General features: G+C 40.3%; 1 protein-coding gene across 1 annotated transcript; it reads right to left on the bottom strand.

Annotated features, from left to right (window-relative positions):
* Positions 1-170: 170 nt before the first annotated feature.
* On the bottom strand, positions 171-9,043 carry BTF3 (basic transcription factor 3). Its single transcript, XM_063295509.1, has 7 exons — positions 8,912-9,043; positions 8,485-8,553; positions 5,442-5,555; positions 5,093-5,294; positions 3,560-3,616; positions 1,681-2,213; positions 171-1,642 (listed from the first exon to the last, which is right to left on the bottom strand). The coding sequence occupies exons 2-6, from the start codon at positions 8,551-8,553 to the stop codon at positions 2,167-2,169; spliced, it is 489 nt and encodes a 162-aa protein (XP_063151579.1). The 5' UTR covers positions 8,912-9,043; the 3' UTR covers positions 171-1,642; positions 1,681-2,166.
* Between the last annotated feature and the right edge of the window lie 7,163 nt (positions 9,044-16,206).

Raw genomic sequence — 16,206 nt, 5'->3', positions numbered from 1 at the left:
AGTATAGCAGTTGTCATGTTTTCTTCCTGTAGATCACTGAAATTGCTAAAGGTGTCAGCAAACCATTCATACAATATTCATTGCCATATAAATAAAAATGCACAAGTCATGTTGATCATTTTTCTTCCACAACAGCATATTTAAGTCAAAGACTGTAGTTTGAAACCTGATAAAACCCTGAAACAGTTTTATTGAAAGCAGCTAGACAGCATCAGCACAATATAGCTATCTGGTAAAATAGATGTAATTCCTGCCACTGCACAGTAGTAGATAGTAATTGGGTAAATGCAGGTATTATGTACTTTCCTACAGTATAACCTTTCCAGTCAGACTGCGGTCTAAGAACGTCTCATCTACAGTAGTCAATTTTTAAGGAGCATGCTGTGATCTTGTTAAAAGGAGGGGGGAGGGGTAAAGACAAGGATTTGTCCATTATCATTTATTTATTATTCAAATTTAATTACCACCCATCTCCCCAAATTTCTTAGTAGCAAGATGGAACTGATTGGCTACTGCCTTCTTCCAGGATGTTATTTCAACTTTTCAGCGCAGCCTTAAGATTTCCTGGTGATCTTTCATCCAAATAGTACCCAAAATGGACTACTTAGCCACAACATAGATTAATTACTGCTATTTCTAAAAAGGACACTAAGAAGAAAAGGCTTTATATGTTATTTTAGGGTACAAATTATTCATATTTACTCATCTTGCCTGTGCTTACCTTTTTTTAAATAGGCAACTTAACACAACAAAAGCCCTTCTATGGTCTAAGACTGAAATACAGATTTTTACACCAAGTTTTTGTCCAAGCACCAGTGCAGCTAATGAATTGTAACTGATATTCTACCTAAACATCAAGGTTAATTCAACCAAGGACAACATCCACTGACATGAACTGTTCACTGGTAGACATTATTAATCTCTACTGTGCTCATAAGTTCTGTGAGATACCAGTGTCTAATCTTGTTTCCAATTCAGTATTTGTATCTAGACCTAATGAACACAATTCTGCTGCTAATGATCCAGCTACTTGGGACAAAGCAAAATCATTTGTGGCTTTGTTGATAAACTGCTCTGTCTTAAAAGTAAAAACAAAATGGAAACCAGAATGACCACTGATGGTGGTAGTTAGATATAGGGATGTGCAGTGATTCTGAACCATTCTTTATATTAACTTCCACATGGAAAGGAAAATGGCAACAATAGCTATAAAGAATAAACGGGGGGGGGGGGGGAATCACCATATCACTAAAATCACAGCAACTAAAAGATGATTCCTGATTATTTGGATGTGTATTGTAGATGCCTTTAGGCTCACTTGAAGCCCTGTGACCTTATTCCTTTGCATTGCCCAAACAACATTTTATAGATATATTTAGTAAATAAAGATTAATGATACATTACAGAGTTCTTCACATTCTTTTAAACAAAACAGAATTAAACTTGGAGGGGCAGGTTTAATTGTGTTAAATTACATCCTTCTAAGTTAGCCTTCTCCATTTTAGTATCCTCAACATCAGTTAGATTTCATCTCCTATAATTTCCAGAAAATATAGCTGCCCTTCTGGTTAAGAACTTGGAGTTGAAGTCCAGCATATCCAGAGCAGACCAGAGGAAGTCTATGCTAAACCAACCTCAAAGTCTTTAATGAAAAGGTTAGTGTCAGCCTATCCATAACACTCAGCCATCTATCCTGCTTGTCTTGTATCCAGGTCAGATCTGGACCACCATCAATAATCTAATTGTGAACTTAAGCCCATTTCAGTATGCCAGCATAAATATTTGTAATAAGTAATGTAACAGAGGTGGACCTGGAAGATCTTAACTTACATCACATCATTTGACATTTCCTTTGACACGATTTCAAACCAACAAGCTCCATTTCCCACCACTATCATATCTATTTTTAGTTACATACAAAATACTAATAAAGTAGTTGCCTAAAGATTTAGTCTTTATTAGCTTTCTGACTTAGTACTTTTCCATTTTGTGCACTTCCAGCCCATCTGCACTGTGCACCAACAATAACTGAAGAGAGCTGCATTGAAGGGAGTTTCCAAATATTACAGATCTTGAGACTAAGATCAGTACAAAATATTACAAATAAAAGTCACAATATAAAATAGCAGCTCCACATAATTTTCAAGTTTTACTGAATGTGACAATTCAATTTGCTTCATTTTTGGAAGCCTCATCAAAGTTCTCCACAAGATCTGAAAAGGAAAAAAAATGGAATGAGGTTCTTTTTAAGTGAAAAAAGGTCAGCGTTATTTCAAGACTTACGCTAAAATCAAAAACATTTTAGAATTGCTATCTGTCACAGGGCATTAAGCATTAAAGCTTCCTGCATAACTATACAACTATCTCTACCTCACGTAAGCCAAGGCAAGAGAAGCAACACATTGTAATGCAATTACTTTTAATCAACTACAGGTAATCCTTGGGTTATGTCCATTTGTTCAGCAACCATTCAAAGTTACAATGGCAAGGGGGACTTACGACCCGTCCTTGGAGTTCTGTCTGTTGCAGCGGCCCTGCAGTTGTGATTGCGATCCAGGCATTCAACACCTGGCTTGTGATTACGTCAGTGTTCTGTGGTCACATGGCTGCCATTTGTGACCTTCTTTGCCAGCTTTCAACAAGCAAAGTCAATGGAGAAGCTAGCAGGAGGTCACAAATGGTGACCACGTGATATGCTCACTTAATGACCCATGGTGATTTGCTTAACAACGGCAACTGGGAGTGCCGGAACTGCTGTCCCTAAGCAGCATAGTCATGTGATGATGTGCTTTACGCCTGCGTCACTCAGTGACGGAAATTCCAGTCCCAATTGTTGTCATACGTCGAGGACTACCTCAGGTAGTCCTCATTTAGTAACCACAATAGGGACCAGCAATTCAGTTGTTAAGCTGCCCAAAAGCATGTTAAAGAGGGAACCAAATTTTTCTCTCCAAAAATTCCATCTACACTGTGATTGGTGCTCAGAAGAGATAGACCCTGTCAATTTGAGTAATTCTGTGGCAGACTTTCTGGTAAAATCCCAGATTCATCTTATGGCCGAGTCTCATCTTTCAAGTGTTTATGGCTTTAAAGGAGAACGCCAGTTCTTTGCACTAAATTCAGACACAACTGGCAGCAAGAGCAGCAGATACAATATTGGTAGAATCTGCTCGAATCTGCTCTGAATGCTCAATACTCATAAGCACCAGGGCAATTTTGAAGGAAAACCATATACAGCACTATGTGGCAGTGTAATAGTACAGTCTAGATGTAGCCATCATGTGTAATGGAAGAATGAACTACTTGCAATCCTATGCAGATTCTAGACACTCTTAGCCACCACTATCAGCTGTGCTTCCACAGATAATATTAGGTTCAGGACTTAAACAACCCCTTCATAATGAGTTCAACATTCCATTAAGTTCAACTGATTTCCTCATCTATAGTACTTCTCTTACATACATTACCTTACATTTGTTTGCTTTCATTTATCCCAAAACAGGTATAAGCACCTACTCACATTTTAATAAAAATAAGAAATGAGGCTAACAATTCTTACCTGGAACTTCATCATCATCATCTTCTCCAGTAGCAAGAGGTGCTTTTCCATCCACAGCTGAAATCACATATTAAGACATGAATGAGGTATCTCGTCTAAAATTTTCACCTTCCATCACAATGTCTCTTATTCACTTACCTCAGAATAAGTCCCACTGAACTCAATGGGACTTCCAAATAGGCACATAGAATTTATGAATGTAATATATTCAATAGAATAATAGGCCACCCAAAAGTATGTCTAGAATTATGTTGTCCACTGCTATTTTCCAAAATAGTCAGATTTCACATGTATATAGTTTGCTTTTAGGGAAGAATGACCCCAAATTTGCAGGCAACAAATTAGGATCAATCCAACATTATTCAAGTTGGGGTGGGGGGGACATTCACACTGCCCTGAATGTAAAAACAAAAGCACTTCTGATTTCAGTCTTGTATTCAAGAAAGTAACATGTAATAATTTTCAACAAATCTCCACCTTGTTCCCTTAGCTTTGAAAAGTGGACCAGACATGTTTATTCACCAGTTTGTCTGCAGAAAATCTGGCTATACATACTGGTTAGTCAAGGGAATATGTTAGGTTTCTCTCTTTTTTCCAGGAACTAAGAAAAAAAATGGACTCGCAGTTTTCTCAATTCATGAAAAAAGAATATTAACAACAGAGGAACAGAGGTATCATCCCTCTTCCTGATTCTACCCTTTGGAAGAGGGCATGAAAGGTGCCATCTGAATTACCTGAAATTTCAGACAATACTTTTTTGCATGACACCCTGACATAGTTTTTCTAATTACGAGGCCACTAGAAAACAATTTTTTGCCTATTTCCTATTACAAGCATGGAAAAAAAGTTCACACTGCTCTGATCCCAGTAAGCAGTGTATTAGTTAAAAAATACTGCAGGTCACTCTTTATACTTGTGGGCCACATGAAACTTCAGTGTTTATTTGTGCCCTCTTAATTTGGTTCACACTGCTAAAATTCAGTCCCACAATAATTAGGGTTTTCTTTGATGGAATAAGAAACAAAGGAAACAATCATAATGTCTGTTAGGATCAATGCACCAATTTTCTTTTTAAAAGCCTAATTCCTCCAAGCAAAGACCTGATTTTTTCAGTTCTTATGCTACTACCATTATCTCTACACTACTAACTACACCTATTGTGAAATCTTCGGGGCTCCCAACCATGGTTCGCCCATTAGCATATAATTTATGCTAATTATAAAGTGATTTGGTCTCCCTTTCTAAAACCTTCTCTGCACAACTTGGCATCTGGAATATAGTCTAAACGCAGATCTTTATCCATCTGTCAAAATGAGCTTCTTCCACTTATCACTACCCCCTCTTTAATCTGGGCATGAAGTGAAAATCACAAGGAATAATATATCAATTTCTAATTAAGAATGCATTCCCATGGAAACCCAAATTTAGAGCCTTTTTGGAAAGATAACAAGTATCTAGGCACTTAACAGAAATGTTTTTAAACCCTTTTCAGAACATTCATTCTCAACTGTAGTGTCTTTAAGCCCTACTTACATTGTTTTGGTAAAGCCTCTGCCAGCCTCCTCAAGCTTGTGAGACTGTCAGCCCCAAGCTGGTTTAAGATGCTAGGCAACATTTCAGTCAGCTGCTTTGTCTCAGCATGGCCTGTGATTGTGAAAGTGTTAGCAGCGAGCGAAGCTTGAACTTTAGGATTGTTGAAGTGAATTACAGTGCCTTGATTGGTAAACATGTTGACCTACAATATAAAAAAATATCTATGAATTGTACCAATAACTTTTTTATAAGAGTGAGCTCTATTTCATCCATTTCCTACTAAACTCCATTTCTTAAAATGAGTATCTCGCCAAGTGTTTATAAGCACTGTGAAATAAAAAGCTGTTACCTCTTCAATCCCAGATATGTTATTTACTCCCAGCTTCTTTAAGGAAAACTGAAGTTTCTTGTCATCTGCTGTAGCTGTTCTGTGCACCACCTTCTTCTTCCTACGAGCAGTACCCTACAGAGAAAGAATACATTTTTAACTCTCTTCAAAATGATGTCATTAAACAATTTACAGAGTACATAAATGTCAGGCAACCTAATTCTATCTCTGGATGCACTAAGCACTTTTTTCCTTCTGCAAAAGCTGAGCAACTCCACTGATAAACAGCAATGAAGCAAGTTCAACAAAATTAGCTGAAGACAGACCTATACATATCTGCCCAGTAACCAGTTTCAAATGCTGAAAGGTCGTTTTCAGGGAATCAACATAAAAATTAACAATACAGATATATTTACCTAAAGAGCTCAGTAACTTTTGGTAGATGGAACAATGAGATTTGAAACATTGTTACAATTATCTTTGGGGTTTTTTAATCCTGTTCTTTTTAATCTAAATAATTCAATTTTCATGGGCAAACATGCAAAACATCTGCGAAGAAAATCAAAGCAGTTAGATATTACTGCACCCATCAGTCTTTCATTACTAGCAGGTGACTAACATAATACTATATACAATAAAACAAATAAACAGGTGCCCATTTCCACAAAACATCCTCTAAAATCCAGGTTCACTTTCTTTGGGGGAAGGACAGAACTGTGAGTGAAATGCTGTCAGGAGGCCATGGTGCTACAGAAATCATGGCAGGAGCCACAAGTAATGAGGACTGAACAAAAAAAGGAAAGAATAAAATACAGTTCCAATCTAGTATGTTTTATATGTCAGTGGGTCTACATGATTGCAGAATGGTGACTCAATGTTTTAAGCCAGATAGTCACCTTTTTGAAAAACACCACATAGTTATTTGTCATGGAAATGGATTTCCACATTTTGTTTGTACACAGCTGCTTGTATATGCAACATAGTCATTCTAGCTAAGCAATGCTGAGGTGTTGAGCAAAATGGTGGCCACCAATTAATTAGCTATGGTACATTTACATCCAAATAATGCTTAATTTTTAAATTTTCATTGATTGGATTTAGAGCCTGCCTTTCCTCCAGGGAAAGGTGACCAATATAGCATTCCACCTTCTAATTTTATGCACAGTAAACTACCATGAGTTGTTGACTGGACTGAAAGGTAATGACTGGACTATTACTCAATAAACTTTATGGCTAAGAGTGAGTTTGAACCCAACACCTTAAGTACTACACCATACTAGCTCTCAAAACATGTAAAAAGTTTGATTCAATTAAATAAATCCAACTAAATTCATAGGCTAAGACAACTTAGTCATTATTTTTAGTCTAAAAACTATGCTGCTTTTCATTAATTAATAGCCATTTAAAGTAGTGTGTATGATGAAAATTATAGGTTCCAGCTGTAATAACATCCTTATGCTGGGACCTGAAATTCCACAGACTCCACCCTTAATTAAAGATAGGTTTCTAATGCAAACTGAATCTAATAATTATCCATATCAGAAAAGTACAATATACACATTTTGTACACAAACCATATTTAATCTTCGATCAGAATCCTATACCTATCTATGCAAGAGTGCCATATGATTTAATGGGCTTTCTTCCAATTAAGTGGCCATAGGACTACATTTCAAAGCATAATAGCAATCAGCCTGATGGAAAAGTTAAGACCTACTGAATTTGTTGAATCTTTAATTTAGGAACATGTAGCATAAAAAGGTATTGTAAACTGCCCAGAGTCCCTCCTCTGGGGGGAGATGGGTGGTGGCAAAATTTGATAAATAAATAAAGTCTCTGTTACCTAAAGCTCAACTCCTGATGCCCTCAAAGAAATGTCCATAGAGTTTTCTTGGTAACAGTATGCAGTTCACTACTGTCTTCTTCCAGGATGTTTCTGAACTTCCCACTCTAGGCCACATTCCTAGTATCCCAGGGAAACTCACATCAGAGTACTAAAAAGGCCTAACCCTGCTGATTTTATGAGCCTTCAATATATTATAGAGAACGTTGTTTAATACATGATTAATTGCTAGCAAGTTACCTTTATCACATCAATTTTGCAAATTGCCAGTCTTCCAAGAAATAAAAGCATATTTATCAGACACTAACTACCACAGTTATCATCACGTTTTCAAACATGAAAGAGAAAGGCCAGCATTCTCTGGGCAACCATCCCTATTCATTGGCCATGCTACCACCACCTCAAATATTATAACCTGCGAAGTTTAAATACAGTATGGCCAATGTAATAATTTTCTTCAGAAAAGTTTTTAATTCAATTAGCAAAGCTATGTTTAATGATTAGTTAAATCAGTGAAGATATAAGCACATTATATTGTTTCTTTGTACATATCTTTCCTCCAAAACAGAAAGAGTCTTAGTTCCTTCCCCTTTTTACTACCAAATGAACTCAATGGCTATGCAAGTTAAGGAACAGCCTCCTCCTCAAACATGGTTCTTCACTTCAAATATGGTTCCTCACAATTACACAGACAGGTAGTTTTCTCGGCAACAATGTGAAAGTGGCCAGCCACTGCATTCTTCCTGGGATGTTTTTTTCAACTTTATAGTCTAGCCTACAACTCTGCTATTTCCTGGTGGTCTTTCACTCAAGTATTAACCAGATCTGTCCTTGCTTAGCTTTTTAAAATCATAGATGATTTCACTATTCTATCAATTCCAACACTTCTTGTCATAAGGTATGATTTGCTTGTTTAACTATTTAACATTTAAATCACATAGAAATCAGGCCTATCCAAAAAACCTTCCTGAAAATAAATCTCACTGAATATTTCGCAACAGGTTCAACTTCTTCCAACTCACCTCCCAAACCAGTTACAAAGTCCTAACTGACTTAAACGAACAATTAATGAAAAAGATTTAAATCGTGAAAGCAGCTTTTCCAGATATAATCAGAGGCCTGTACGAGCCAAGTAGGGCGATCCCACAACATGGCTACTGTGGAAGTAATCTGATGCGTGGCGAAGAAGAGGGACGAGAAATAGGAAATACCCCATCTTACCTTCCCACCGATGCGCACTTGGGCTTGGAGTTTAGCTAATTTTTCTTGATTCATGATCGTTTCTTTCATCTAAATCAAAAAAGGGAGAAGGGAGGATTAGACGGATAGAGCCGCAGCGCCTCGGTGCCTGCGGAATTAAAGAGGACGTTCAAACGCCCCCCGACCTTGCTCGGCTCAGCCTACGATAAATTGCAGCTTCCTCACGCGAGAAGGCAACGTCCGTTCCGGAAGCGCCGCAGGCTGGCGGACGATCGGGCGCCTGGAATCAAGCGGCCATTTCCGAGGCAGCACCGGGATTCTCTCCGCACTCAGGCCCAAGGCTTCTTTTCGATTCACAGGCCCACAAGGCTTCTCCCAGATACGAATCTCGACTGCCACCGGCGATTTTCTGTCTCCCTCCCGCCTTCCCTCTGTGGCTTTTTCGTACCTTTGCGGGAGGAAACGGCCAGATCCGGACAGGCGAGGAGGAGAAGCCGCAGGCGGGAAGCGCCGATCCCGGGGGCCCCACGCGGAGGAAGCCAAGATGGCCGCCGGAAAGGAAAATAGGCAGCAGCGACGCTGTGACGTACCGGCGCGCTGCGCAGGCGTACTGAGCTCAACTTTGCCAGCTCTCCTCTTCGGTTTACGCGTGCGCAGCTTCCATTCTATTTAACCGCTTCCCCTAGCTGGCGTGGGCGTTGTCGTCCAGTCTTCCATCCTAACCTGCAGGGGCCGGTGGCTGGGAATTCTGGGAAATATAGGGTGCTTGCAGGTGGAATGGTAGTTCCTGTTGCTGTTCCTGACAGTTGGGTCTCGTTTTGATATGAAATATAAGCATTGTGCGGAGTGAGTTTGAGTGCAATCGTTGCAGTCACTGAGTCACTCTACATCAGTGTTTTTCCAACTTGCAACATTGAGATGTTCTGGGAGTTGAAGTCCACACATCAAAGTTGCCAATTGGAAAAACATTGCTCTACATGTTGGAGTGATCCAAAGTATGATCAGAATAACAGGTGGTGCCCCTTTTGCTCCAATCTAGGTACACAATACTTCTAGGTCAGTCAAGTTCTTTGGGCATCTGAACCAGAAAACCTATCACATGATGAGTGGTCTCCCTTTCACACAGTAAGTAATGGAACACTTGTGATAACTAAACAATAAGCATCTTTTAGTACATCTCAGAGCAACTGCCTACATCTGCAGATGTATTTTACGCTGGAGAAAAATCAGTGGGGATTTGGAAAAAAAATGTTCAGGAGCACAAGGTATTTTACAATAAGAAGGCAACCCAAACAAATAGAAAAGTAAACAAAAAACAGATAGATATCCCCAGAAAAGTAAACAACCCCCCCCCCACACACACACAAGCAGAAAAGTAAAGGGAAAAAAATCAAAGATGCAAAACAGATCCACACACATGCGTCTTGCAAGGAGGAAAAGCATTGGCATAGAAAGGAAGCATCTAAGCCAGAAAGTTTCTTCTAATAAATCGCCTCTTGGGTTTCAGGAAAGATTGATACCAGAAATTAAATGGTGAATTTGCAGCTAGTAGCAATACACCAAATATTTATTCAGAATGTGCTACCTGCTGCTTGTGTAGACTTCATTACAGTTTGTCTAGTGATGATGTTTGGAGGATACAGAAATCTGATCCTTGACTAAAATTACATACTGCAAACATTAATATGCTACTGAGATGTAAGACAGCTCTGAAGCACTTACAGAAGGACAGAATGTTTTTTTCTGAAATGAGGCAATTTATAAATCTAGGAAGAAAGAAAGGAGTTACAAAATGTTGATTTGTTGCTAATTTGGAAGCTTGTTTCTCCTAAACATAATGGGGAAGCAGACCATTTCTTCACGTCTTACAGCAGTGTCCCACTTTTGCTATGGCAATATAAAGCCCATCTTTCATTATTGTTATATAATGGCTGAGGTGCCTGAGTTTCTAGGCAACAGAATGATACCGTAAGATGCAGGAAATCAGAGTGCTGGAACTTCAGACTCATCTGGTGAAACAATTAAATATGAACAGCCCTTATTTCTATGTACCTGAAAAATGGTTGTTTTCTTTCCCTTATTTTTAAAAGTGTTGTACCATACTTTGAGTAAAACTGTCAGAACTACCAGGAACCACATAAGATTGTTTCAGAAGCCCTACTGTCAATTGTTACACACCCTAATGTGTTTTTGTTTTTTTCCTTTCTCATAATCAAAGCATAGTCCCATTAACCCAGGGATGCTACCAGCAAAACATTTCCTGATCTGGAAATACTTCTGATCTTTTCCTATATATAAAAGGTAACATCACTGGTTGGAACCTGGGGGAAATATAGAGCAGCACAATCACCTTTTTTAAACATTTAAGCAAAGAATCAAATTAACATTTATTTTATGACTAATAAACAGGTTAACTTCTTTAGAATATTTTCTTAACTCTCACAGCAAGATGACTTCTAGTAATTTATACTTCACCTGGTATCTGTAGGCTGCTAATCCTTGAATATAAATGAATATATACTCCCATCCCTGTCATTTTGACAGTGGAAGGGCTTGTTGGGCTAGGACTCCAAGTGCTTCTGAGACTTATCCTTCTACTCACATCTCCCAAATACTTCTCTTCCCTCCAGAATTTAAATTGGGAAGAGGCCCAATTTACCATTCTATCTTTGCCAACAATCTGTAACCATATTTATTTAATGATGCTCCATGCTCATTGCTGAGTTTCTGTGCACGCTGGATGTCACACCCACTAACTAGTTAGTATTTCACAAAATCTCTTGAAATGAAAACATGTATAGGTATGTAGCTGTTTTTTTTTTGCAATGAGGCTAACATAGCCCTCTAGGAGCTTCGTAATACGCTTGTGAGGGGCTAGACTGGGAAACAGCAAGTAAGTTTATGCTTTTTAAGATATATTACTAAATATCTTTAACCACAGTAAGAAGTAAATAGTTAGCCAATTGGTTAGTGCACAGCTTTTCAAGTTTTGCAATGCCATGAACCCCTAAAATTATAACTTTAGATCCCCCTATAGGCATCGACAAGGGGGGAAAGTGACAAAATGTATGTTGCGATGCACAGTCTGTTCCTTCCATACTTGTGTGGTATCATAACACAAGTATGGGAAGGCAGACTTTGCATCATGATGCCACTATTCATGTTTGGCATCAAAGTAGTTACAAATGCCTATACTCCCCTCCCCTGGCTCCCAACATAATACTAATAGTTTCATTGGTTCAGTGTGCCACTTACTGTACTGTACTTACTTTGAAAAATCAAATTTTAATTTGTATATCTCAAATTTCTCAAACTTCAGTTGCCTGCTGTGAGCTTATGGAGGCATACTGAGGTACAAAGCTCAGGGCAAGTTTTGAAAGTGCTCCAATTTTGCAAGCCTGATTGGGTAATTAAAGAATTTGTGACCCTCTTTTAAGTTGCTTGCAACACCCGAGGGCTATTTATTCAAGATCATTGGGGAATATTCTGAATAGGAAAACCAAGTAGAAAAGGCAGCAGAATTCTCGCCTCCCAGCTTGGGGTGCAGTTTCAATCTGTGTATAAAAAGAAACCAAGAAAGACTTCAGTTTGAGTCAGAAATGAAAAGGAAAAGAAGAGTCCTGGTTTCAAGAGTCCATATGTGGCAACTTCAAGCTATCTGCAGCTTTCTGGGGCATCCTATATCTAAGCTGCAAAACTCCAGACAGCCACCAGATGCAGCAAAATATTAGAGTTTCCCATCTCTTTGTTGTCATCTAGTGGATGTTTGGATTTTTACAACCCAGATACTGCAGCCCTAGCAATGCAGCCAGTCAATGCCATGACTCCCCCTACAAATCCTCCCCTGGCATGACCACTATCAAGTTATTTCCACTAGCAGGATTTCAATTTTCTGCCATTCTGAAATATATGCCTAAAGGCTAAAATCACTGTCTTCCTTCCAGCTGACCTACACTAAGCACATTGTCTGTCCAGCACTTAAACGACATGGCATCACTGCCCTGCTGTGCATCAGCCTTTCTGTTCCAAGCCCACTGAAATGTCATTTGGGGTTGGAAGAATGCAATTTAAATAGGGATGAGCATTGAAAGCCAAACTGAAGTGGCAGAAGGAACATCCTTGATCTGATCTGCTGAGAGAGGAGCAACTAATACATTCTGGATCTATAGGTGCCCATACCGGGGGGACAGTGTATCTGTGTGAGAAAGAGAAACAAAGAGAGAAGGATAACATATGACTGGTTGAACAAATGCATCATGTTGCACCATGATTTGTTTGAATCATGATTTGTTGAACAAGCCACAGTAGCTGGCTTAACACAAGTATAAATTCTGAGTTCAGATATCTGTTGCAGTGGATGAGGAAATTAAGCCCTGATTTTCTTTTTCTTTTCTTTCTTTTTTTTTTCAGAAGAGGAGTGAAGGCTGGAGAACTGAGAACTCCTTTGCTCTGATGTTGATTAAGATGGAAACGAGGCTTTCAGGTTTTGCAAATGGCCATACCACAGTGGTACTTGTGATTGGAGAAAGTGAAGAGAGGGCACGTAAATCAACCAATTCAATCCACTTTAAGGGCCCTTTTCCACTTGCACCTAACCATAGCACAAGCATGCCTTGACAACATGCTTTTCTTTCGCCCTGCCACGTTGTGATGAACTCACCATAATCTTGTCTCCAACCATGATTGAGACAGAATTAAGATGACCTTAGCATTCCAGTGTTAAAGTAGTCTTTATTCCAACACTATCCAAAGCAGCTTCAAGGTGTACGAAATCTGTCAGACTTCTTTTGAAGGGAGGTCAGGTGACTACAACGACTTGAAACTGAGGCGACAGAGGAGAATAGCGAGTGGCACTGGGGAGAGAAAATTTCAGGCCAGTAAAGTTTTGTGCTGACTCAAGTGCAGACAGATAGTATTGTCGGGCTTTAGAGTCAAGCTCCCCAAAAATGCTTTGGGGACATGGGAGCATGCAAGTAGCACCTGTCTGCAATACCTGTACACAGGTCCTTCCCCAGGATCCCACTGCAGCATCCCTGTGGATAGTGCTTCAACTCAGCATTGGGGAACAGCCCTAGTAACTTTAAGATGGCTTTTGTTGCTTGTAAATATGCCATGAGGATGGCCCAGCAAATTGCCTGTAGCTTGTTGGAAAAGAGCAAACTGCAATTAACCTTGAGTTGCTTGGGGAGCCTCTTTCATAAGACAAAGTGCCCGGCAAGGAAGGCTTGGTCAAGTTGTTTCAACATTTGAATAATGCCACCATACCCAGCAGAACAACAAACTACATTACTAAAACCATGTCTGCAGTTGATGGGACCCCTCACAAGTGTGAACCCTCTGCCTTTCTGAGACTAGCTCTCGCTGGGCTCATCTGTTTTAAAAATGTATCTAGCAGGGCAATCCTGATCATGATGAAAGGGCACTAATGAAAATGATGGGGATGACAAAAGTTGGGGTCAAAACTGAGAGCCGAATGATTCTGTATCAACTTTCCCCACATCGATGGGGCGAGTGATTCGGGGAAGCCTAGACCGTCTCGAAGAAGAAGTAGTGTTCCTTGTGCCCCACCAGCTGGAGGAAAGGCGTCACCGGCTTTCCATCAGCGCGGGGGGTGGGGTGGGACCTGTCGGAGAGCATCCGGCCAGCTTAAAATAGAGCCTCTGAGGCGCTGCAAGCGGATCGCCCCTGTTCGGGTGGCCGGTAGGTGGCGTCATTCCTCTACGAAGACGCTTCGGCGACTCACGGGGCGCCAAGGAAGTGGAAGCCGAGCAGGCAGCCACCTCGGCGGCCTTCCCCAACCTGGCGCCCTCCAGGAAAGGTGGACTGCAGCCTGCACTATGCCCAGCCAGCACAGCCGTTCGACCGGTCCGGTTGAAGAAGGCTGCTGCCCGAAAATTGGCGGGGACGGGCACGGCACCTCCACAGCTACGTTTTCTCCGCTAGGCCGCGGGTGAGAGTGCCCTTTTTCGGCGTGGAGCTTCTGACGAGCGCGGCCGCCGTTCATCGCGGAGTGGGGGGGCCTTCCTCCCCTTTGCCGCGTGGGGGACGCAACTCGCGAGTTTCCGCTCGTCCCGCAGGGCGATTCGCAGCTGCCCGGAGGAAAGGGCACCGGCAACTCTCCCGGATCTGGCGATAGCCGACTTGGGCAACTGTTTCAGGTCTGACCTAAACAGTCCATTCTCCCTTCTTTGGGCCGGCGGCAGCCGGGGAAGTTCGGTCGTGGCTCCCCGTGGGCGCTTCTTCCCTCTGACTACCGCGGTCTTGGCTTGGCGAAAGGCGGCAGCCTGGTCAGAGATTGTCCGGTGTTCTTACACGCTAATCAGTCCAACTCACTCAACCTGAATCAGTCGCTGCTGCCGCGGGTTAATAGACCCTTTCTTTCCACAGGTCTGGAGGAGCTTAAATGATGGAAATCTTCTTTTAGGACCAGAGCCCCAACGCATAAGCTCCCCCAACCGCCGCAGAGAGGGATGAAAACAGACTGAAACGGGAATGTTGGAGGGGCGTATATAACCTGTAACGAATCCAGCCTCCGGGCGTGTCACTGGATCTCCGTTTCTCTCGTTACTGAGTATAGCCGGCGGCTATTTACATTTCTGGTCCTTTCCAAGAGTCCACGTCGGAGCAGGTCTCACTACTCGAAATTAACAGGTCTGATACCTCCAGTCCGCCTATCCTTCCCCCCTCCCTAATTTCTCGGGTTAAATCCCACTGATGTCCGTGAAAGTGTTTAACTCTGCTCCCGTCTCTCAGCCTGAAATAACAGAGTGGTGACACCTTAAGGACGAGCACATTTATTTTGGCATAAGATTTCCATGCATCTGATGAAGTGGTTCACCTAAGCCACTTAGCTTTACTAAATGTTTTACTAAATGCCATTATCCCTCTGGAAATTTCCCCCATTTAGACTTATTCTTTGGTTTAAAAAAAGTTATATACAATTCTTTGGAAGACTTATTTCTGGGGAAATATGTCCAAATTCAAACATCTCTCTTGTACCTCAATTCCAACTGAAATATTCTGAAATATAAGGAAACTGAAATAGATAATTAAAACAGTGTATATAATAATACACTTTGGTATTATCAGAAAATTTCAACAACTGTAAATAAGCAATAAATCAACTTAGTTCTCTGACTCCTAACAAATCATTCCAAATCATTATTCATTGGTAAGATTTGTGGTAGTAGTTTTGGTTCCTGGGAGAATAGAAATATTTGGTTCAAATATTTAGTGACAGAACTTGCTAACTATGGAGGGAACTTGCCTGGCAAGGTGAGGCTTCCCCACTGACTTTTAACAAGAGTTCTTGTTTTTTGTTGTTTAGCCCAACCTTAAAGCTTGGCTACAAAAAGAAGTTCGCAGAAGTGTACTTGAACAATCTAGGAATACATTGAACTAAATGAGAGTTCCTTTAGGCTGTAATTTCTTATACATTTATTTGGAAGTAAATCCCATGAAAGTAAATTTGCTTGACTTTGAACAGAAAGGTACAGAAGCATTATTAATCTATAAGTTGCCTTATTTCTAGGCATATTAACGGGTATAATTAATTAATATAATTACTATATGTCAAGTCCTGTAGCTGTGAACCAGTTTGTGGATTTTTATATACCAGTTGGATTAAAATGAGTTAAATAAATTATAAAATATATTATTAAAATATATTATTAGAAAGAACTGGAATCCTCTTTTTAATAATATATTTAAGATCAAGGCCTAATGGTCACACTTTGCTTAATT

This window comes from Candoia aspera, chromosome 2 (assembly GCF_035149785.1).
Source record: "Candoia aspera isolate rCanAsp1 chromosome 2, rCanAsp1.hap2, whole genome shotgun sequence".
Taxonomy (NCBI): Eukaryota; Metazoa; Chordata; class Lepidosauria; order Squamata; family Boidae; genus Candoia; species Candoia aspera.
The sequence above is the reverse complement of the archived record's forward strand: the minus strand, read 5'-3'. Positions and strand labels throughout refer to the sequence as shown.